Source organism: Phocoena sinus, chromosome 19 (assembly GCF_008692025.1).
Source record: "Phocoena sinus isolate mPhoSin1 chromosome 19, mPhoSin1.pri, whole genome shotgun sequence".
NCBI lineage: Eukaryota > Metazoa > Chordata > Mammalia > Artiodactyla > Phocoenidae > Phocoena > Phocoena sinus.
The window spans coordinates 14,877,220-14,902,619 of record NC_045781.1 but is presented as its reverse complement, the minus strand read 5'-3'; the positions used below and the strand labels follow the sequence as shown (position 1 = coordinate 14,902,619).

The 25,400-nt window shown below is 37.2% G+C and overlaps 1 protein-coding gene across 3 annotated transcripts in view; it reads left to right on the top strand.

The window, feature by feature from the left end:
• ZNF260 (zinc finger protein 260) overlaps positions 1-24,147 on the top strand; it is a 57,719-nt gene extending 33,572 nt beyond the window's left edge. Inside the window, exons 1-4 of one of the 3 annotated variants that reach the window (XM_032614557.1) lie at positions 7,529-7,866; positions 10,379-10,567; positions 11,779-11,892; positions 17,733-24,147. In XM_032614557.1, the coding sequence (XP_032470448.1) occupies positions 18,202-19,440 (1,239 nt within the window). In that variant the 5' untranslated portion in view covers positions 7,529-7,866; positions 10,379-10,567; positions 11,779-11,892; positions 17,733-18,201 and the 3' untranslated portion in view covers positions 19,441-24,147. Of the gene's footprint in view, positions 1-7,528; positions 7,867-10,378; positions 10,568-11,778; positions 11,893-17,732 lie in introns of those variants that run through there. The other 2 variants (XM_032614558.1, XM_032614559.1) reach the window with 2 other exon arrangements.
• Positions 24,148-25,400: the final 1,253 nt, after the last annotated feature.

Here is a 25,400-nt window from a genome sequence, read left to right as displayed (position 1 = left end):
TCATGGGACTAATAAGTGATTATAGCCAAGGTTGCAAAACATAATGTTAATGTACAAAAGTCAAGTACTTTCCTATACACCAGCAATGAAAAATAGGAATTTGAAATTAAAAACACATAATTATTTACATTAGAACCAAAAAAGTACTGAGGAATAAATCTAACAAAATATGTACAAGAGATATATGAGAAGAACTAGAAAACGCTGATGAAAGAAATCAAAGAACTAAATAAATTAATATTCTAAGTTCATAAATATTAAAAAAATTCTATGTTCATAACCCAATATTGTTAATATGACAGGTATTCCAAACTTGACCTATAGAGTCAATGCTATACTAAAATTACAAGTTATTTTGTAGATATTGACAAACTGATTCTAAAGATTATATGAAAAGACAAAGGATCCAGAATAGTCAAACAATACTGAAGATGAAGAAGTTGGAGGACTAACACTATCAACTTCAAGATTTACTATAAAGACACGGTAATCAAGACAGTGTGTACTGGCAAAAGAACAGACAAGTAGATAAATGGAATATAATAGAGAGCTCAGAAATAGATCCAAACTAATAGAGCCAACTGATTTTTGACAAGACAGCAAAGACAAATCAACGGAGAAATTTAACAATCAACAAATACTGCTAGAACAACTTGATAGCCACATTAAGAAAATGCATCTGGACCAGGCTTTATGACTTAAAAAAAAATTCAAAATAAATCATGGGCCTAACTTTACAGTGTAAAACTAAAAAAAACAAAAACAAAAACACAAAAACTTCTAGAAGATAACATGGGAGAAAATCTAGGTGACTTTGAGTTTGGTAATGATTTTTCCTAGAAACACCAAAAGTATGGTCCCTGAAAAATAAAACTTGATAAGTCAGATGTCATTAAAATTTAAAACTTCTGGGGCTTCCCTGGTGGCACAGTGGTTAAGAATCCTCCTGCCAATGCAGGGGACATGGGTTCGAACCCTGGTCCGGGAAGATCCCACATGCCATGGAGCAACTAAGCCCATGAGCCACAACTACTGAGCCTGCGCTCTACAGCCCACATGCCACAACTACTGAGCCCATGTGCTGCAACTACTGAAGCCCATGCGCCTAGAGCCCGTGCTCTGCAACAAGAGAAGCCACCGCAATGAGAAGCCCGCACACCGCACCAAAGAGTTGCCCCCACTCGCCGCAACTAGAGAAAGCCCACACGCAGCAACGAAGACCCAACAGCCAAAAATAAATTTTTAAAAAGTTAATTAGGAAACATCCTTGTATGCAAGGAAAAAGAAGGTATTGAAATACATTTTGTTAAGGGAAAAGAAATTTTGTCTGAAAGAGAGGTCAGATAGAAGAGAAATGGACAAAATCTGGAGATAAAAAGGAAATTATAGAAAGTAATGGAAAAGAAACCCTGGGCAAAGAGTTTAATGTGTGATCAGGACTAAGATTAGAATAAATTTAATTGAGTAAATGAATTTTAATATTAAAGGTAAGGTGGTGCAAAACTAGAATTTGTTTCCCTCTCTGTTAAGAGGACAAAGTTTTCCTGGAATAATGATCTGCTTAATAACAGATTATAAAAGTTTCTTTACCTTTTAAGTAATCTGTTGTAACTATCTGTATTTGCCTTTGAAATCTTTTATTGTCACTTTAGTTAAGTGAAAAAGTATTGTTTCACAGCACCTATAATCCTATTTGATGTTTTTGACAAACTTTCCAAAAATCAACTTCTAAATGAAGTGTTATTGACCTGAAATAAACTTGACATTTTCCAGAGGTCCCCTGGAACATCTCAAGAGATTTGTTTTCTCTCCTTATCAGAGAAAGATATTAAACTAATTAGGCTTATTTGGTATATTAAAGAACATGGGAAGCATTATCAAATGAATGGTGATAAACCCTCTTAGGATATACTGTATGGATAAATGTTATTAATACAGCTATTCTAGAAATTACATGGAATTCCTAAAAGTCTGGTATGTTCTAGTATAATGTTATCAGTCATAACTCTAGTTGTTATCTTTAATTGTTCTATGTTACAGAAGTAACCAAGTTTCTTTGCCAACTGCATTGTAATCAGATCTTTGACCATGCGTTTTTAAGTCTTTTGTCATTTATAGGCAGTTATTGTACTCTGATGCTTTTATAAAAATGCTTCATCTTCAAGAAGATTCATAGAAAGGACCTTTTGACCCGTACAGGTTTCTGATAATTTTTACATCATACCACTGAACTGGGTAAGAAATTAAAGAATTCTAATGGAAACCCTTATGGCTTCATAAAACTGTTAAAAAAGAGCAAGATCAACAAGACTTAGCTACATAGGGCTGAATAATAGTTTTTATGACTTTTTTGTCTGAAATATTACTGGTTTTTAATCTTTGTTTTCCAGATATAAGGAAACCCTCCCCCTTAAGCTAATTATAACTGACAGCAATTTGGTAAACTATACTTTTGTAAGCAGAGTAGAAACATTTATCTTTTCTACCTGATCCCTCCAGAAATTGGAAACTCCTAGGTTCCCAGCAGCCTTACCAGGTAAATAAGGAAGGCCACTTCCTGACGGTACAGGAATTTTGAGTTATTTTGGGGACCTTGAGAAGGGAGGAATTCATCCAAATCTATACCCATCACAGGTGGCAAGTCCTTGGCAGGGCTTTCCTGGCCTTAAGAGGCCTTTTAAAAGTTCAATCTGAGATTCCTTATAAAAAGTTCCAGCACAGCCAATTTAAAAGAGCCTGTAGGATAAATTACACTTATGTGAATAATCAGGCTAAGTTTATTGAAACCAAACTTATTTTGCAAACAATTAGTCTTAATTTGACTATCTTTGGTAGAAATCAGGATAATTTTAGAGAGAAAAATTATGGTTTAGTGATATTACTTTATGTATGTTAAGTTCTAGTGTTGTTAATTGCTTCTGAGGGTTTGTGTTTACTACCTAAGACTCACTTCCTGGATGACTCCTTGTTACTACGTTGTGTTATTACAGAAGTTTAATTGAATTATTAAAAGACATTCTAGGTTTGTTTCTGAAGCTTATCACAGTAGTCTATCTTTAGATGAAGATCAGATGCCCTGTGACCTACAACCAGGAGATTATATACATATGAAGAAACATCATTTAAAGCAGCAGTCCCTAACCCTTTTGGCACCAGGCACTGGTTTTGTGGAAGACAGTTTTTCCACGGATGGGGTGGAAGCGGGGAGGGGGATGGTTCAGGCAGTAATGAGAGCAGTGGGGAGCAATGGGGAGCAGCAGATGAAGCTTTACTCACCCGCCAGCCGCTCACCTCCTGCTGTGCGGCCCGGTTCCTAACAGGCCACGGACCAGTACAGGTCCGCAGCCCAGGAGTTGGGAACCCCTGATTTAAAGGACTGTCTCCAACCTAGATGAAAGGACCCTTAAACTAGTTGATGTGCAGCAAAAGTGAAGAAATTCACTGTTAGAATCATATTTCCCACTTAAAATGGGCCCCTACACTGTACTGGTCTATATAGAGGACTGCTGACCTCAAACTCACCTTAAAACAATGCTCAAACAGAGAGGAAATGGCACACCAGGACAAGAAGACAACATCAGAAATAGCTATCCCAAGATGCTAGACCTGACTTGTATGATTATTTATAGTGTTCTCTTGATCTCTTGGACTTCTGCATATGAATCAAATGTTTTCAATTACAGGCAAAATTCTACACAGAGTTTAAAACTTAATCCTGTTGTTGGGCTTATGGTCAATTACTTATGTCCAGTACTTTTGGGTTACCTTGGGGGATTTCTCCTCTCCAAGGCAATGATTGGATAGTCCTTAGGAAATTTATTATAGAAGAAAGAAGTTATAGTTCTCTTCGGGCCACTATTGATATTACTAGATGGGACCCCCTCAGTTGGCCAACCAATCATACTTGCTCTGACCCTGGACATAAATATGAATTTTAAAGTTACTCAAGCTCAGAGAAATGAGCTAATTTCAGTGAAAGAATATATACTCCTGATTATTAGGAGGGACCCTCCCTCAGTCATGGGATGGTTTTATATGGCTAATACCAGGCTATGGTTGTTGTTTAAGTTTAAGGGAACAATTTGTTTGCTGGGAACAATTAAATCATACTACAGATAACCAGCCTAATAACACTAGGAAATTGGGCTGAGTGCCTTATGAACAATGCTTATATATCATTACCGTTAAAGATAGCGATTGGTAAGGAACACACTGGGTCAGATGACTGGGGATATACTGGGCCACACCTAATGGAAGCTCTTGGTTTAAATTCTTACTTATGATCTTATCAATGCTACTAGCTGTATTACTTATATTCTGCATATTTTATAAAATTATTGTTTTTTGCATTACCAAATGTGACTGAGCCTCCAATAAAGATAATGATGACTAAGCAACCTGAAACAATTAACTAAATATAGTTTTACATATACATATAAGGTCAAAATGATTGTAGTAGTGTAACCCTAGATATGGGAAGAAGCAGCAAGAGGGAATCATTTCCTAGACCATAACAGACTAGTAAGACAGATGGTACAGAAACTTTTATGACTACCATTAACAATGCCTAGTCCAGTAACAGCACACTGAGCGGCCCATCAATGAAATCCTCGCCATACCTAGGAATGAGCCTTCCTAGCACCATGGGACAAATTGGTCACAAAATGCCTCCCAAACCTTGGTTGAACTTATGACCAAAAGGGGGAAACTGTAAAACAAAAAATGTTGTACACCATCCAGTTCTACAAGAATCAAGCCATTAGCCACTATAGTCACTGACTTACATCCTGAAAGGAATTCAGGATGAGTCACTCTGTGCTCTGCAAAAATGGGCCTTTAGATAGTTAGAATTATTTCAGGAGAATTTTTAAATGAACTTGGATTCTTGCATCTTCCCAAACTTAGAAAAGCACTAAAATCATTACTTGAGATATTTGTTCCTCATGACTGGCAGTAACCTTCTACCGAGATGTATCCTTAACTGCGTGTACCCCTTCACCTCTTCAGGGTAATTTCTCAGAGCTATTTGAGAGGTTGTCTCCCAAGGTATAGTGCTCAGTAAGTCCCCAAATAAAACTGAAACTCACAGTTCTCACGTGTGTTTTTCAGTCCACATTAAAATGAAAAGAATTAAAATGCTACTATACATTTCATGCACCTATAGGTAAATTTGTTTTGTTTACCAAAAACTTTCATACAATATATACCATTTAAAATCCTCTATTTTCATTTAATATAATACGGTAAATTTTCTTATGCTTCCTTTCCTAGTAAGTACATGGTTATAAGATGGCTGCTCCATATGCAGCTCTATATCCACTTTCCAGGCAGGAAGGAGAAAGGAGGAAGGCCAAAAGAATACATACATACTGAGCCTGCCCCATCCCCACCCCTTTAAAGAACTAAGAAATCCAATCTAACAGCTTTTGTTTACAACTATAAGGGAAACTAAAACATGTGTTTTGTTTGTTTGTTTTTGGCCATGCTGTGCAGCTTGCAGGATCTTAGTTCCCTGACCACGGATCGAACCCATACCCCCTGCAGTGGAAGCGTGGGAGTCCTAACCACTGGACCACCAGGGAATTCCCTTCCTATTTGTTTTTTGTTAAGCTGAGCACACTGCCCCTTCAAACAAAAATCCGGATTTTTATAGCAATAAAGGAGAGAATGGATACTGGGTTAGTCACACATGAAAAAACAACACTGTCCAATATTAAAAATATTCTCAAATAACTTTCAATTATGTGGGAAGTTACAACATCATTTAAATGAAAGTATTTAAAAAATATATATGTATACACATGTGTATATATATACGTGTGTACATATATGTATCTACATGGTTACATATATGTACATATGTAAAATCAGAATACTCAGAATACATATTAATTTTTTAAATTACAAATGCAAGGAAGATATTTCCAAAGAGAAACAGTAGGTTCCAGTTTACTTCATGGGTCTTTGTTAGGAGTTAGCCAAGAAAGAAAAAAAATCACCTCCTGAAAAAATAAAGCATTTTACAAACAAAGAGAAAATACCAAGCCACCTTATGTACGACTTTTAGATGTCACAACCATTATTTTCTCCTCCTTGGAGGTCTCTCTTGGAGAAGGATATGTTAGCTAAGCAGCAGTAGGGAAAGGATGGGGTTAAAGCACACCAAAGTGTGCTTTGTTTTGCAGAAACTGTTAAATTGCAGAAAGCTCCAAAGCCAGATGTTTCAAAAAGGTTAGAGTGCAAACAAACAACCAAAACACCTGTTTGCTTGCAGTTTTTGGTAACCTAGAGTAACCTCTATCTCTTTACCATGCCTGCCCTTTCAGGACTATGCATGCCCCCCAGGTTTAAAACTTCCCCGTCCAGCTTTGGAGAGACAGTACTTTGAGAGCTAGCTCTCTGTCTCCTTACTTGTCACAAGTAATAAATGCCTCTGCTTTACTCAAAAGTACTTGATGTGTGCACTGGCTATGCACCACAAGGGACAGACCCATTGAGCCCGCTAACAGAGATGGGGCAAGGAGACAACAAACCTTTCTTGAGGTCCAGATGACAAGGTCACCTTGCTCACTTGCCCCTCCCTGACCAGGGGAAGGCTATCAGAGGAGACCCGGGCTTCCATCTCAACCTCAACGTCATACAGAATAATCAGGATTTTTACAGGGGCAGAGCCATCCTGTGTCTCATACATGACTACATGTGACACAGTAACTGACACAGTCTCCCCAAATTCACACATCCAGTGCTGCATAGTCACACACCCACCAGTAGACACAAAGTTAACAGCCTCAGTCTCAGACTCCCCCTTCCTTCCGCACAGAGTGCTACACAGTCACAATCCCCACTAGGGCGCAGTCACAGAGGCACAATAACAAAGCTCCCTATGCCTGCACAGAAGAGGAATACACGATCCCACAGAAACAATCCACACACCCACCACAGGGGCACACAGTCACAGGTAGCCCACACCAGCACACAGTATTACACACGGCCACATATTAACAATCATACCACGGAGATTCATCCACAGAAAGCTACACACACACGGTATCACACACAGTCAGAATAACACACACATCACTGGGACACATAGCCACACACAATTTCGTAACCGACACTCCCCTCCCCAACCCCGTCCGTTCCGCCTGAACAGACTTAATACTCAGTCTCCACCCCCGCCCCGAGCTCTGGACGTTTCACCTCCAATCTGCCGTGCGCGGCGTCAGCCAACAGTTCAGAGACTAACACCCGGCTCGCGTACAGCTCTGCTCAGAGCCGCCGGCCGGAGAACGCGGCGGCCTCTGGGAAATGTAGTTCAGAGCCGCACTCGCGAGGGACAAGATGGCGCTGGGCTTGAGCCCTGCCAGAGATCCCCACAATCACTCCCTGCCTCACCCCTACTCCACCCCAGCCTCGAATCGCGCCCCGGAGTCTTCTGGCGCTCCTGGCGTAGCCTTGCACCGTGGCTCCTAGTTGGAGTCACCCTGGCGTGCTTCAACTGAGCTTATTATAACCCAGGGCACACCACTGCCCTCTTCCAGAGGTAGTTAGCAAAGGTAGAGTGTTACCTAAGTCCTGAGGCTCGGCCTACGTACACTACTCCCCCAACCAGGTAGACAGTCCCACAAACTATGGTGGAGCTGAGAAAGCACGAAAGCTGACTCGAAAAGCCGACTCGAACCACGGAAACTTCTGGGAAATGTAGTCCACAGTCAAAAAAAAAATGGACAACCGGCCAACATCAACTGCTTCTGCCCGGTACTGAGCCCAGGCTTGGTGGAACCCAGGAGACCTCTGGGAATGCTCGCCAGCCTGGAGTGCGCAGGCGCAGGCTTTCCGGCTCGCCTTCGTCGTCTTTGTCTGCTGGTGAGTTTGGTTTTGGCTCTGCGAAGCGCAGATCTTGTTGCGGGACCTGGGTTTCTGGGTTTAGAATCCGGTCGGGGAGGCTGCAAGGGAGGTTTTGTGGAGCCTACTACCGGGCTGGGGAAACTGAAGGGGAGGAATCGCCTCCTGTGACGTGCAGTGTTCAAAGCTTCTGTGGATGGGGGCAGGGGTACAGAAGGAAACGGGCGGGTTCTCCGGTGGGTGACAAAGGTTGTGAGGGAATGTGAGAGGGTTGTAGAGTTGCAACCTGTATGGTTCCAGGTTTGTGAGTTTGGGTGGCATTGTGAACTTAGTGGGGTAGTACCATGTAAACCTCACTTTTCTAGTTTCTAAAATAATGATAAGGATGCATCTCTCTGGAGCATCCGTATCTGTGAAAGATGAGAAAGGGAAAAGGCTAAAAGCAGACTCATTGTGGAGTAAAAAACAAAATCAGCATTCTTTTTTTTTTTTTTTTTTTAAAGAGGAAAGATTTCCGGGAAACTTGTTATTGGTTGTCTAGACTCCCTGTAGGTATTGAATTTTCTTAATTCTTTGAAGGAATTTTGGTAAGGCTGCTTTGAGAAGTTCTGGACTAAGGAATAGCTTTAAGAGGTAGTTTCCACTAGTGCACACAGCACAGACGGAATTGGGAAGCAAGTTGTCCTGTCTTTGGTGCAGAAATCAAGTAACGGATTTAAGATTCCTTGGTTTGTCAGTGAGCATGGCAGTCTGACTCCTAATTTGACCAGGTTTTCCCCAAACGAAATGGCCTTTATAAATGTAAAGAAACAAAATTTTCTTTTATCTACAAAGAGAATTTCTTCCAGTATTTTATCACACTTAACATATTTTTCAATAAAACGAAAAAGAAAAGTACCACAGCACAAAAATTCATGTATAGAAATAATAGCTTTGATACATACAGAAAATAATCAGTAATAGTTATAAAGAAGACTACTTTATTTACAATAGCAACAAGTCAGATAAAACACCTAGGGATAAACAGTAAATGTATAAAACCTTTATGAAGATTATTTTTAAATGTTAATGAAAGACCCAAAAGAAGACTTGAGCAAATGGAAATATACACAATATGTTAGATAGATTTTAAAAGTCTGCAATGTATTTTGTTACATGAAGGAAGTAAAGTGTATATTTGGTGTAATACACTACTTTTTTTAGTAAGTGGGGATAGGAATGTATATTTGTAGTTACACAGAAAATAAAAATAGCTGTGAGGGGATGCAGCAGCTAGGGCACGGATAAGAATCACATTTTTGCTTGCATGTTTTGTACACTTCCATTTTTAATTGGGATGGAGGAATTAGATTTCTGTGTTCACTCCATTCCTTTTCAGGTGTTTATCACTGCCTCGATCTTGAACGTTTCCTTGATTTCCATAATACTTCTCTCATTTTTATAATTCCGGTCAAAACCAAGGAACAACAACCCCCCCCACCCTGAAAAAGAAAAAAAAGAAAAACCCTCCATTAGTGACTTAACGTTTCTGTTTTTCCCTTAAATATTAGTGTTCTTAAGTTTCTGACTTCGATCATTATTTTTCACCTCTAAGAACTCTATGAGCAACAAAATTCCACTGCTGTGGCTTCACCTGACACAGGACTAACAAATGATCGTTCCTCTTTGAGGCTTGTCCTGAGCTCCTCATGCATATATCCAACTGCCTAATAGACAGCACTATCTGGAGGTTGCATAGGAACTTCAAACTCTTTATGTCCAGAATGTCATACTTATGTCTTTCCTCCTGCAGTTTGCCTCCATCCTTTCCCACTTCTGTATTACCTGTTTTCATCAATTAATAGCACTGTCCAGGCAGATTCTAAGCATACTACATTGGATCAAGCTTGTGAGGAAGTATGATCCTTTTCGCTATCATACCTCATTACAAATTGGAGACGATGGTGTTTTCAATACACATAATAAGTGAGAAATATATATATGTTTGCTGAACCAATGAATTGAATGACCATATAATTATAGGACCCTTAAAATATTTAATTTCTCCTAGAGTAACATAACCTAAGTAAAATATTAGGCTTCTAAAAACTTTAAGAGCTCTGATTCATGACTTATTTCAGAGTCATTCCCTTTATATTTTATCCATATCACTCAAGGTTGGCGACTTCACACTTAATGAGAAAAGTGTCATTATGATACTCAAAAGTGTGACTGTGACTGTTCAATCAGGAGCAAGGCTACAAGTGACACCTGCTCAAAGGTACCCATACAGGTTGTGATTCTAGAGAACCCTAGCAACTCAGTCTTGTAGTTTCTCTGTATAACCTAAATTCTGAAAATACGATAGCTTCTGTTTCCCATTTTTTGAAATGTATGGAGCCTTTAAATGGCATAATGAGTTTGGCCTGAGATGCAAACTACAAATACTCCTTTTTCCATGTGCTCACATGTATGTATGTGCTCCAGTTTTTAAGCCAAAGGGTCAGCGTTACTTTGTTCTTTTTCACAAGCCAGCTTCCTTTTGTATCCCCAGGAGCTGCACTTTCCTTATCCTTCAACTCCTTTGAGGGTCTAAGGGCTCAGCCTGAATTCTGGGATGCTGCTTTGACCTTCAGCAGTAACATCCAAGTCCTATGTTAGTATTTCGAATTTTAAAGTCACCAGTTCAAACAAGAAGAGCAATGGATGATTGAGGAAGAAATGTAAAGGAGGTGTTCTCCAGGTGAGTTAGGAAGAACTCAGCAGGTATGAATGGAATAAAAGCTCATTACAGTTATTCAGTGAGTTTACAACATCTGAAACTTTTTTTTTTTTTCTTTGTGGTACGCGGGCCTCTCACTGTTGTGGCCTCTCCCGTTGCGGAGCACAAGCTCCGGACGCGCAGGCTCAGCGGCCATGGCTCATGGGCCCAGCCGCTCCGCGGCATGTGGGATCTTCCCAAACCGGGGCACGAACTCGTGTCCCCTACATCGGCAGGCATACTCTCAGCCACTGCGCCACCAGGGAATTCCCTGAAACTTTTTTTGAGGAGATTTTCTTATCAGCCCCCATCCTTTGGAGTGAAAATTGCTAGGAATTCTTTAGATACCTAGGTAACATTTCCACCTGTTCTTCCTGGATTGGTGCTCTTTTCTCAGATTCTGGAGGACTGGGTGCCTCTCTAACTGGACGCCAGCCTCTCTACCTCATTTGCTGTCTCAATTTTATGACTTCTACAGCCTAAATTTCGTGCTTCTCCCTCTCACTAACATTCTCCATTTTTTACTTCTCCCTATATGCCTAGACTCCTTTCCTTCATTCAGTCCTTCTTGCCAAGGATTATAGATCTGTAATCTTTCAAAAACTAGCACGTAGATTCATTTCTTTAAAATTTAACTATCATTTCTCCCTCCTTCTATCGTTATATACCTCAGAGTTGAATTTTACCCCCTTATCCTTATTCCTTATTGTCTTCTTACCTCCAGATATCATAGTATAACTCTTCTCCACCTCCTGCTTTTTACAATGATGCAGGCTTGGAAATAAGTGCTGGCTTCCTACTAGTTCAATTCCCTGTTACTTTTAAAGAGAAATAGTACTATTATTTTTAAACTCTAATACATATACTTGATAGAAATTAAAAGAATAGATATGTCTCCTTATTCCTGGCTCTCAGTTCTCCATTTCTGCTCCCTGGAAGCAGCAATTATTAACATTGTATGCTTCTAAATGTTTTATGAGTATACAAGGAGACTTTCAGGCAGAGCAGTGACATGATTTGACTGTGACAAGATTACTGTGATTGCTATGTTGAGAAGAGTTGTAACATATATCAAAATGCTCAAATGTTAAGCAAACTCAATGTATTCTGTTTAAATGGTGACCTGTTAAGAGCAGAGGTTGGCAACTATACCCTGCTATGTGTTTTTGTAAAAAGTTCATTCATTCTCTTAGGGTCTGAGACTACTTTCAAGCTACAATGCCTGAGCTGAGTTGGCATCTGCAGATACGTGATACGTAAAGCAATGAAACTGGACTGAAAATTGTTATCAATCATGGTAAAGCTAAGTGAGTATAATAAACCCCAAAATGTGCTGGTTTAAGGAATGTAGGAATTCATTTCTTGGTCACATATCAGTTATGTGGTGGGTAGTCAAAATTTGCGTGGTAGCTTTGGTCTTTGTGGTACTTTAAGATCCAGATTTCTTCCAGGTGTCTCTTTATCATTTAGTTGTGGTTGAAGCTGGATCAGCAATGCATCCTTGTTCCAGCCTGGTAGAGGAGAGAGGAATCACCACTCTAGGGTGTGTGTGGGGGGGTGGGGGTCAATAAATTATTTTGTAAAGGGCCAGGTAGTAAGTTTTTAGGCTTTGTAAGCCATAGGATCTCTGTTGCAACAACTCAACCCAGGCATTATAGCACAGTTAGTTTGCTTGGCATTAGAGCATTTTGATTTATACTTTGAAAATACTTTTTAAACCACAAGATAAATGCTGTTGAAAGGACCATTTTGCCTGGTATTCAGACAATGTTGCCTAGTTCAGTTCAGGACTGTCATTTCACAGTATAAAAAATTCAGTTTTAGGAGGGTGGGAGGGAGGCTCATGAGCGAGGGGATTGGGGGATATATGTATGCATATGGCTGATTCACTTTGTTGTGCAACAGAAAGTAACAGCATTGTGAAGCAATTATACTCCATTAAAGATGTATTAAAAAAATTCAGTTTTAAAAAAAAAAAAAAAAAATTCAGTTTTGATAAGTATGTGTGAAGGATGTTGATATAATCCCTGTAAAAATACAAGGGGCTTTAATTACCAAGGGGATATAATTTCTGTGTTTTCTTTTGGCTTATTAGTAATACAGAACTTAGTCCTGATCTGTTGAGAATCATGCTTTTGCAAATTTAATGAATTTAAGAATTGGAAAATTTTAAATATATAGTATTACTGTACTTTGTTAAAAGTTTAGTAAAATTCACATCTTAAGCCATGTATACCTGGGACTTTGGGGTGATAAAATGTCTGAATGATTATCTCTTTTTTTCCTATGTTTATTTTTCGGTTTAGATTTTCTGTCTTTTCTGGTCTCAGTTTTCAGAGGTTATATTTGCTAGGTTTTCAAGTTTATTTGCACAGGGTTGAGCAAAATAATCTCTACAATCCTTATTCCCAAATAATCATTTTTTATTTTTGTAATTTTGCTTTTATTCCCTTTTAGTTTTTCCCTAAGAATCAACTCATGAACCTATTATTACTTCTATTTTTGTTTGTAATAATTAATTTCTTTTCTTATCTTTACTAATTTTTCTGTTTTTCTTTTATTTACTTTTCCTTATTGTAATTCCTTAGTTGGAATGTTTATTATGATTATTTCTTTTAAAAATAATGTAAACATTTATGCTAAAACTTCTCCACGCATTATTTTCAAATGTGTTCTATGGGTTCTGGGTTCTGATATACACTGTGTTCTGAATAACATTCTGAACATTACACAATTTATTTTAATTTCCTCTTTGACCAAAGAGTTTGTTCAAGCCAGTAGATTTTGGAATTTACACGTGAAAGATTTTCATTTTTCTAATTTATGACTTTTTTTTTTTTTAGTCAGAATTTTATCTGTCCTTTTCTACTTTGTGGAATATTTGAGATTTTATAGGCCTACTATGTGGACTGATTTTGAGAATGTTCTCTGAGCATTTTAAAAGATGGTTCACTACCTATTTTCAAGATGCAGAATAAACTAGTTAGCTCTATATTATAAATAAGTGCATATTTTTATTTCATGTTTCCATTTTTTATATGTTTGCATATTTCATGGATTTGATCTCCTAGGTTGAGAGAGGTGGTCTTCTCAGTTGCTAATGTGTTTTTGAATCTTGGATTTCTGTATTTTATATATTCATGATTATCTTCTTTATTTTATCTTTAGTCTTTATTTTCACCATTTCTTATATATTGTTTTACATGCATATCTTGTATATATATAGTTTAGGGGGGTTTTGCTATATCAGTTGTTAAACTTTAGCATGAATCAAAATCACCTGAAGGGCTTGTGAAATACAGATTGCTGGGCCCTACCCACAGGTTTTTTGATTCTGGAGGTCTGGTTTGAGGCCTGAGAATTTTCTGTATGATCCTATCATAGCTCTTTTAATAGTTAGTTTTATTCTAGTTGCACTTATTGACAGGAACAATATGGTTGGTATTGATTCTCTGATTTTATTTTATATACTGTTTTAATTTTTTTTTTTGGGGGGGCCATGCGGCACAGCTTGTGGGATCTTAGTTCCCTGACCAGGGATTGAACCCATGCCCTTGGCAGTGAAAGCACGGAGTCCTAACCACTGGACCTCCAGGGAATTCCCAACTGTTTTAAATTCTGCCTCATCTTTTATCTTTTGTATCTTTTGCTATAGGATCTTTCTTTGTTTTGAATATATGTCTTTTTTTCCCGAAAATTTGGAAAGTTTATATTTTTTTCTTATGGTTGCCTTTATATTCATAATTTTCTTAGTCTTCATCTTTGATTTGAGATAATATCTATTTACTGTCTGTTACCAGGACTGATGTATACTTTATACATTTTACAATAAATATTTTCAGTCTCCCTCTTCCCTTCACTGCACAGTTGGTGATTATGATTATTATTCTAGCTTTAAATAGTAACAGTTGCACTGCTCTCACCTCCCCCTTCATAGTATGAAATTCTTTGCATCTTTGCCGTTGATTGTGCAGTGACCCATCTATCAAAATCCTATCCACTGTTCAACTTTGAACTTCATTTTTATTAAATTGTCTCTCACTTCTAGCCCAATCTCTCTAATCTCTGTATCTCCATCTTATATTGTAGCTTCCAGAGCAACTTGGATCTTAAGTATATACTCTGTTAGATTTGTATTTTTTGCTTTGATGTCTGAGACATACATTGAAGCTTATTGGCAGAAAGGCCAGTTTTCTATCCTTCTTGTCTGCATTCTTGAGCACAATGTTTTATTTTGTGAAATGTCTACCCTAGTCTTTCTCCCATTTAAAAAACTAAATTGTTTATTTTTTTATTATTGTGTTTCAAGAGTTCTATATATTCTGGATACAAGCCCTTTATTAGTTTCTCCCAGTCTATGGCTTTCCTTTTCGTTTTCTTAACTGTGTTTTTATTTTCTTTTCTTTAATTAATTAAAAATTTTTTGGCTGCATTGGGTCTTCCTTGCTGTATGCAGGCTTTCTTTAGTTGCATCAAGCAGGGGCTACTCTTCATCACGGTGCGCGGGCTTCTCAATGCGATAGCTTCTCGTTGCAGAGAACAGGCTCTAGGTGCGCAGACTTCAGTAGTTGTGGCACGCAGGCTCAGTAGTTGTGGTGCACGGGCTTAGTTGCTCCATGGCATGTGGGAGCTTCCTGGACTAGGGCTCGAACCCTTGTCCCCTGCATTGGCAGGTGGATTCTTAACCACTGTGCCACCAGGGAAGTCCTTAACTGTGTTTTTTGAAGGGCATTAATTAGTTTTAAATTTTGATGAAGTCTACCACTTCTTCTTTTATATTAATAGTTTTTTTATTAATAGTTTTAATGCTTATGCTGAGGTCTATAATTGATTTTGAGTGAATTTTTGCTTATGGTATGCAGTGAGGGTTGAGGTATTTTTTTCTAGTTATGGAAATTATAGCACTGATATGAGTGGCAGCATATTACTAATCAGTTCTTGAAATGATTTATAAGAAAATGAGGATATAATTTTAAGACAGATAGATCAGGATAATGTCCAAGGTTTGCAGTGAGTGGATGGAAAACAGTTATAAAAGAAAGGATTTAGAGAGAGGCCAAGGAGAGGGCTCTTGACAAGAAAAGGGCTTGGGTGCCAGTATATCAGGCATAATGAAAGGAGAAAAATAAATGAAAATTGAATTTGATGGCAATGACAGTTTCTGTATCAAGAAACCATAGTAGCAATAATCAAAATCAGATTTGGAAGTAAAAATGGCTATTTTCTGGCATATTTTCTTTCCCATTAAATATATGTGTACTTTGCTGTTTAGTCCATGTGAAACTCAGTTGTAAGTAGATAAAAAGAGCACTGTCTATAGTTATACAATTATAGACTGAGTCAAGTTAAATGGCTCAAGTCTTCAAGATCTCTGTAAGTATAACAAATAGGGGCTTTTAAAAGTCAAATAGGATTATAACTATGCTTGCTCCATTCTTCCTCACCCACAGTTTTTGTTCCACATAGACAGCCACTTTCAACTCATTTGACTGTGTCTATTGGTGTTTATTCCTGTATTTTATACAGCTATTTTACCTATTTTAAATGTAATCAATTTAATCATTATCAACATGCTAATATGAAAGATGGGGTTCAGAAAATTTCCTGCATTCATTTTTCTTCATATTTTCTCTAAAACTCCTTTCTCTGGTGCTTCATATTTTCTCTTGAACCTCCTGGATTCCTCCACTAAACTACTAATTTCCCAGTCATTACTCTCTTTCTTTATTCCTTTCTCCCTTCCTTCCTTTTTTTTTTTTAAATTTTTTTGTTCTGGGAGATATTCTGTATTTTTCCCCCCAACCTATTGAATTTTTAAGGTTAGCATCATACTGTTTATTTCCAAAAGCACTTATTTATAGAATCCTGTTAATATTTCATTGCTATATAATCTCTTAACTTTCCGTGATACTAATTATATATTGTATGTATGTGCTCTTCTGTTCCTTGCCTTGTTTTTTCCTATTTGTTTGATCTTTCACATTATGGCTTTTGTCCAATTTTTGTGATCTTTAACTCTACATTAATACATTGAGGTACCAGAAAGATTATTGTAATCTCTGTGTCCATGGGTGGGTCTTGTAAAATGGTGGGCTTCACTGTGCAGCATTCAGTCAGATATCTAAGTCTTTCTTTTATATGACTCCAAATGTCAGTATCTGTAGGTGTTCTCATGATCTTCTCATTTTTTCAAACAAGAACCCTTCCATTATCTAACAACTACCAGCATTCTTAGAGTCTAGCAGAAGAAAGAAGTTGGGAGCCTATACTATATATAAACTTTTACTCATCCACTTCTTTCAGTATGGTACTCTCATCTACTTTCCCTGTCATCACTAAATTTGGAGTTTCGCAGTTGTACTTTGTCTGGATAATAAATTACTATTTCTTTCCAGTTAGGAGAATTGGGTGTATCAGCTGCTCCTTTCATTTTATAAGCCCCACCTTCCACTCTCATGCAGTGTCTCCAGTTATAGTGCCTTTCTGTTGACAGCTGTGTCACAGATTACCTTGCTTCTAAGTAGCATCCTCATCTGCTAGCATTTTATTTAAGTCACTCAGTTCTGCTGTTAATTTACAGTCCTTTATTTGCTTTCCTTTCAAAATTTCTTAATACTTTCATTCACTGTTGTCTCCTCAACCTTTTAGATTTTATGAGTAATGCCCTTCATCCCCTATTGTTATTTTAATGGAGTTTCAGGAAAATGTAGAAATAAATGTCTTATTTAACCACATAGCCCTTATTAATACTCCTATTCATTTTATTTTTTATCCCTTCATCCTAGGCTTTCCAAATGTTATGTGTTCGTCTTTCATCCTGTTTGTCACCTGTTCTTTATGTTTTCCCTTACTTTACTGATATATAAAGTATACATTGTTTCATTTAAAAGCAGTTTAAGCTACATGCACCCATGGATGTTATTTGCATTTGAGCTTTCTTTTATACTGGTAGGTTAGGTTTGAAATAAAGAGTCTATTTTTAAATTGCATATTTTTGAAATTTTATTAAAAATAGTGGGAAAATTTACAAGTGTGATATTGATGATGATGATAGCTACTTTATTGAATGTTTACTACATGCCAGGCATTAAATATTTTACAGTTATTAACTCTTTTCAATGATGATTTTTTTTGTACTCCTTTTTAGAAAAGGCCTGGGAAATTTATAAGTAAATAAAGACACAACAGGAAAGACTTGTGGGTTAAGTCTCATCCTTCTCCATGAAAGCACAGCTAAAGAAAAACTCAGAAAACCTAGGTAGCAGAAAAGTATTTCCTCTGAGCACAGACATTGATTCTTTAAGACAACTCCTCTGTGTATGGGACTCAGTTTAAACGAGTTTGGAACATTTAATTTACACTTAAATATGAGAGAAGCTGTCTAAGCAAGAACCATTAAGAATATAATGAGGATGCTATATTTCATCCCAATTTGTAATCAGCTAATCACAGGATAACCAATGTGAAAAGTTTTTCATCATATATTCAACTTTGTTAGATAGCTGAGAATTACTATTGGAGAGAAACCATATGAATTTACTGAATGTGGAAAAGCTTTCATCCATGTCACATGTCAAGAGATACTAAGGAATTCTTGTTGGAGAAGGTATCTGTGCATGATAAGAATGTTGGAAAGCCTTCAGCCTGAATCAGATCTCCTTCAGCATGATCAAATTCATGCTGGAGAGAAACCTTATGAATGTAATGACTGTGGAAAAACATTTAACCTGAAGCAAAACCTCATAGAGCATGAGAAAATGCATACTGGAGAGAAATCACATGAATGTAATGAATGTGGTAAAGAATTCTCTCGAGTCTCATCCCTTACTCTACACTTGAGAAGTCATACAGGAAAGAAACCATATAAATGTAATAAATGTGGAAAAGCCTTCAGCCAGAAGGGAAACTTGCTTACTCATCAAAAACATCATACTGGAGAGAAAACTTATGAATGTGGGAAAGCTTCTATTCAGATGCCAAGCCTTATTAAACATCAGAGAAATCATATTGGAAACAAACCCTATGTATGTAAGGAATGTGGCAAAGCCTTCAATGGAAAATCATATCTCTCTGAGCATGAGAAAATTCATACAGGAGAGAAACCATTTGAATGTAATCAATGTGGAAGAGCCTTCAGCCAGAAGCAATACCTCGTTAAACATCAGAATATCCATAGTGGAAAGAAACCCTTTAAATGTAATGAGTGTGGAAAAGCCTTTAGCCAGAAGGAAAACCTCATTATCCATCAAAGAATTCATACTGGCGAGAAACCTTATGAATGTAAAGGGTGTGGGAAAGCTTTCATTCAGAAGTCAAGCCTCATTAGACACCAGAGAAGTCATACAGGAGAGAAACCTTATATATGTAAGGAATGTGGAAAAGCCTTCAGTGGGAAATCAAACCTCACTGAGCATGAGAAAATTCATATTGGAGAGAAACCCTATAAATGTAATGAATGTGGAACAATCTTTAGGCAGAAGCAGTACCTCATTAAACATCACAATATTCATACAGGAGAGAAACCCTATGAATGTAATAAATGTGGAAAAGCCTTCTCTCGAATCACATCTCTCATTGTACATGTGAGAATTCATACAGGTGATAAGCCTTATGAATGTAAAATATGTGGGAAAGCCTTCTGTCAAAGCTCATCTCTTACTGTGCATATGAGAAGCCATACAGGTGAGAAGCCCTATGGTTGTAATGAATGTGGGAAAGCCTTCTCTCAGTTCTCAACTCTTGCTCTGCATATGAGAATCCACACTGGAGAAAAACCTTATCAGTGTAATGAATGTGGGAAAGCTTTTAGCCAGAAGTCACATCATATTAGACACCAGAGAATTCATACTCATTAAAACTCTGAATGCCTTGAATTTGGGAACACCTTCAAGAGAATTTGTATTAAACAGTATATCAGAAAATTCATTTTACAGTGAAGTCACATGAATGTGGAAAATCCTTCAGCAACAGCTCAAAATGTAATATACTGAGAATTTAATAACTATCACAGTATCATGAAAACCTACACCCCCAAGACCCCCACAACAAACATTGTTCCTGCTGTACTTTTAGGAGCATTCTCATTAAAGTAAGGATCCAGTCATGGACACTAATCAACATGGTTCCGGAAGGCCTACTTGATGCATTCAGGCAAAGATATGCGAGGTATTAAGATGTGAAATTAAGAGACAAAATTGTTTGTTTTTTTTTTTTTTTCAGTATGTGGGCCTCTCACTGTTGTGGCCTCTCCCGTTGCAGAGCACAGGCTCCGGACGTGCAGGCTCAACGGCCATGGCTCACAGGCCTAGCCGCTGTGCAGCATGTGGGATCTTCCCAGACCAGGGCACGAACCCATGTCCCCTGCCTCGGCAGGCGGACTCTCAACCACTGTGCCACCAGGGAAGCCCAAAATTGTCATTTTTTTGTTACATGTTTTGCTACATGTATAGTCATCAAAATTATTTGCTCTTGATGCAGTAATAGAAAACAAAGATTGTGACAGAATATTATATCCAGAAACATATGCATATCTTTATGGGGAATTAGCAGTTGATAGAGGTGGTAATCACAAGTTGGTAGGAAAATCTGGATGATTTAAAAAATGGTCTCAGGGTAATTGACTCTTCATATGGAAAAATATTAGATCTTTGCTGTTGTTATTCATTAAAGTATTTATTTAAAAATCCAAAAGTGTTGTGAAGATTAGAATGCAAAGAGCAAAACTTAGTAATATAAGAATTTTATAGGAGAATTTTTTCAAACCTCAGGGTAGGAAAGAATTTCAAAAACAGATTCCAGAATACCCACTCTTGAGTATACACACATATAGTGAAGAAACTGATACATGTACCCAGGGAGTCCTGTACCTTTATGTTCATTGCAGCATGAGTTATATTAGCAAAATATTGGAAACAAATGTCTGTCACTTTTGAAATGGATGAATAAAATGTGATGCAGTCACACTGTATAATATTCTCTAGTAGTTAAGTTTAACAAATTAAATCTATATGTATTAATAGAGAAAGATATGAAAATCATGTAGAGTGAAAACAAACGAAGTGAATATATTATAATTATACCTGTATGAATTTGAATTAAATCAACAGTAACCAACACTAGTATTAAAGCATTGGTTATGGGTGAACATTTTTATGTAAAACTATGAAGAATGGATTGGAAGAATACACACTCAATTCCCAAAAGTGGTTGTCTCTAAAAAGAAAGGCAGTAGAAGGGAAATGGGGCCAAACATGGTAGTTAAAGGATACTTCAGTTTTGTATCTAAATATCTATCTCATTAAAAAGAAATAAAGATTCCAAGTAAATAAAACAAAATATTAGTTAATTCTGAATTGTAATAGTATATGAATTTATTCTGTTGTTTATGCTGTTTCTTTTAAACTTCTGAAAATTAAAAAAGATAGGGATAGGAGTAGGGAAACTATATGGAGTACATGTTATAGTGGATTCACATTCCCAGTTAGATGCAGATATTTTACAGAAGATATTTCTACAATCATATCTTTACTATAAAATATGAATTTTAAAAATTGGAATGGTAACAAATCTAGTTATTTAAATTTACTCTCAAATGTCATATCATTAATCTCTGTGTGGTCTCTACTGAGACCACAGTAGATTATAGCATGATTTTGCAACAGGTGATTGAATCACATACATTTAAGGATCATATCACTTAGTAATACATGCACAAACTTGTTAGAGATAATTAGTTTTTCAGAAACATTTATCAGAAATTTTAATAGTCCACATAACCAGTATTGGCATTAGAAATTTGACATTTTTTAAATGAGGAAAACATGTCACTCTTACATTTTTTTGTATGCCATTGAGTAAAACATCAACTCTTGCATTTCAGCTTGAGTTTTTAACTCAGACTATTTTTTTTCTCTAACCTGCCACAGTCAATCAATTTCCCCCACCTCTAGTTTGTTTGTTTCCTTCAGGAAAATGGCACTGAAAAGGGAGATCTCAGACCTAAACAGAATTCTTTTATTAAAAGCAAATCTTTATGAGGATTTTTGATTCCTTTCCACAATAACTTGACATATAGAAAGCATTTAGTGTTCTTTTTGAATAGTGATTAAAAAATGAGTATGTAACACAAACCTTAGGCTGCTTTCAAATATATCAATTTCTTTTAAACCCAGAATAATACTATGCTACTATAACTATAGCACTGCATGGCTTATTATTAGCATATTTGAAGGTTGGTCTTGAGATAAGATTATAAATGCCATAGGTTGACTTTGTGAGGTAATGTATCCAAATAAGATACATGTATATCTATGTGAATCTAAATTATCCTCTCTTTTCTTCCATTTCTCATTAAGCATTCTCTCATATTCCTTAAATGTTATCCCTTTGTGCTGGTGCAGCTTTGAAATCACCAGAGCAACTAGGAACTCTAATCCAGACCAAATAAGGAGGATTACCTTTTGGTGCCTATAGCTGGTCAGTGCCAAGGCCTAGCAACAATAATGATTATAATGGTCAGATAGAGTAAGATAAGCAGTTGCTGCACAGTATTCAGTGATACTGTGTGCTATAAATTTATTCAGCCATCCCCCTACTAATTCAACTTGTTTCTAGTTATTTGCCATCACAAACAACACTATAGTAAACACCCTTATATTGGCCCTTACCTTTTATTTTTATTTCTGGGGGATAGATTATAGGCAAGAGACTGCTTGATCAAAGGATATGTGCTATTTTAAGATGCAATCAGTTATTTTCAAAAAGACAAGTTTCCTCCAGCCATGCAATAGGTGGTATTATACTAAAATTCATGTTTGTCTGATGAGTATAAACCTCACCTTTTCCTAGATTTGCTTCTTTGTAAATTTTCATATTAGCCTATTTTCCTACAGGATTATTTTTCTTTTTGTCAGTTTTGAAGACTTCTTCATGTATTAGACATTAGGAAGTTTATGGATTGGTTATAGAGATATTTTAATCTCTAGATTATATATGTTATTTCTTAGGTTTTCTTATAAATTGTTTCCTTTTTGCAATATATTAATATTTAATCCATCTAGAATTGAATTTTTAATGTCATATATGAGGGTTCATTTTCTTTTCTTCCAGATGGGTTGCCAGTTATACAAGCACAATTTGTTAAAATAATCCAGCAGCCAGTTTATCAGCAAGTCACATAGCTCTGATACCTGCATGTCCACCAGAAGCAATCACAGATTTGAACTAGCAATCAAAAAAAGAGAGAGGGAGCGCAGAATAAGCTTTAACCTGGCATTAAGTTTATTATTAGATTTGACCTGACAAAAAAATGTCTTCACAGCATGTTCATCGACAGTCCCGCAACTATCTAAGCAAGCACAGCTTCCACTGCTTCAGCACTGCCCAGAGGAGAAAAGATCAAAATGGAAGTGGTTCACCTCAGCACTGGGAAACATTAACATTCTCATCCAGCACATTTTATAATAATCAACCAGGGCATCTGCACGGTGTGCCACCATCACATGGGGCACACTCACTTGTAACAATGATAATCATTTAAGCACGGAGAAGCCACTGCCTTGGTTTCCCAAGACTTGTGATGCCTTACTTATATAGGCTGTCAGTGTCTACATGCCGGTTAACAGTTCGCCCCATCCAGATACAGGCTACAGATGAGAGATTTACAGTGGTGTTTTCTTCAATGAAACTGGTAGAAAGGCAAATCTAAAGTCATTTTTCCAGAGATGAATCAGTGGGAAAGACCTGTTCTTAATCCTTTACTGATACCACACTTTTCCTACTCAACTAAAACTTTGCTATGTAATCCTTTAACCATATGGTCTTTTCTTCATTCAACTTAAACTGCCTTATATTTTGATTTATACCAACACCTGTATTCTCTTGCTTCATTAATCTGTTTTTCTATTCCTATACTAACACCATATTAATTGATAACATATTAGCCTTATTGTATTTTGATACTATTACAGCTAGTCCCTCACTCCCTGTTTTTCAGTTTTATTGGCTAATCTAATTTTCTTTCTATATAAATTAAGATAGTGTTCTCAAATTACAAAAACGCTTTGATATTCTAATTGGAATTACACTAAATACATACACTTACTTTGGGAGAAATGACATTTATAATACTGTCTTTCTGTCCCAAAACATAGTATGCCTTTGCATTTGTTCAAATTGTGATTCATGTCCATCAGCATGAGGATTCTGAACAAAGTAATTTGAAGCCCATCGCTGCTTAATACCGTTATATTAAAGATTTTTTTTCGGTGAATAAGGAAATTCCCCTTCCACCCCAGCCCAGAATTCATGTGTGGAAGCCCTAATCTGCAATGTGATGGTATTTGGAGATGGGGCCTTAGGGAGATTAATTAGTTTTAGATTAGGTGGCACACTTACGATGGGAGTATTGTCCTTATAAGGAATGTCTTGTGTATACACCAAGCACACAGTGAGACAGCAGCTGTCTACAACCCAGGAAATGGACCTTCACCAAATCTGCCAGCACTTTGCTATTGGGACTTCTTAGCCTCTAGAACTGTGAGAAATAAATGTCTGTTGTTTAAGCCACTCAGTCTATGGTATTTTGTTATAGTAGCTCAAGCGAAGACAGTCCCCTTCCTGCTTAATTCTACCCCAGCCAGTTAAATATGAGGTAAACACCTTGTCAGATGCTATGAGCTCCCGATATATGGTAAATAAGACAAAACCACTTCTCATTAGAAGAGTATAATCCCAACTCCATTAACAAACTCTGTAATTTTTGGCAATTTGTAAAACTTCCTAAGTCCCAATTTCTTCATTTTAAAATAAAAATTGTTGGAATGGGAAATATGTGAAAAATACAGTTCCTGCAAATGATGTCACCAAAATGTTGAACTAGGAAGCTCCAAGCTATTGTTTTCCCATAGAAACTGAAAAACAACAACAACAAAAAAAAAAACCAGAAGCTTTCTGAACCAACTTTGTAGTACCTCTGAGAAACAGTCAAAGGTTTTTTGAAACAAGAAAATGCTCAATTAAGAAAAGCCATCTTCAAAATGTTACTAATGTTTTGTGGCATGTTTACTCTTTCCCCACCCCTCCCCAGCACAACAGTGATCTTGGTCTTGACCTGGTGGCAACCCAGTTTCTCCTCAAACTTGAGGGAGCAGAGCAGACCATGTTTGCAAATTATTGTGTATCTCTGTTCTAACCTATCTTGAGGATACTTGAAGGACTGATGCAAGGCACATTACTGTTTCACATTACTCAGAATGCAGGTGGGGAAATGAGCATGCACTGCTCATAAAACCTTCAAGGTGGAATGCCTGGGGCAAGAGATATTGGTGGGGACACAAGCTATGGCCTGGAGGAAAAGCTAGGGTAAAACTCTGGGAAATTAAGACATTCAAAAGCAGATGTGTATAGGGGGGACTTTACTAAGACATACACATGTCCACACAGGGACTTCCCTGGTGATCCAGTGGTTAAGATTCTGCTTCCACTGCAGGGGGTGTGGGTTTGCTCCCTGTTCAGGGAACTATGTTCCCATATGCCACACGGTGCAGCAAAAAAAAGAAAAAAGGAAAAAAAGATATATGCATGTCCACACAAGAAGCATGCCAAGAAGTTTTACTTAATCTTGAGAAGACAAGATTTCACCTTGGGGTGATACCTAGGCTCAGAGCAATTCTAGCTAAATGGTGAAGGAATGCCCCAGCACAGAACCAACCTGCAAAGACTAGGGAAGGTGGCTGTTCTCTTGTGTGTGTGTGTTTGTGTGTTGTTTGTTTCAGCTTCTGGCATTCAAGAAAATCTCTGTCAAAACAGTTAAAAG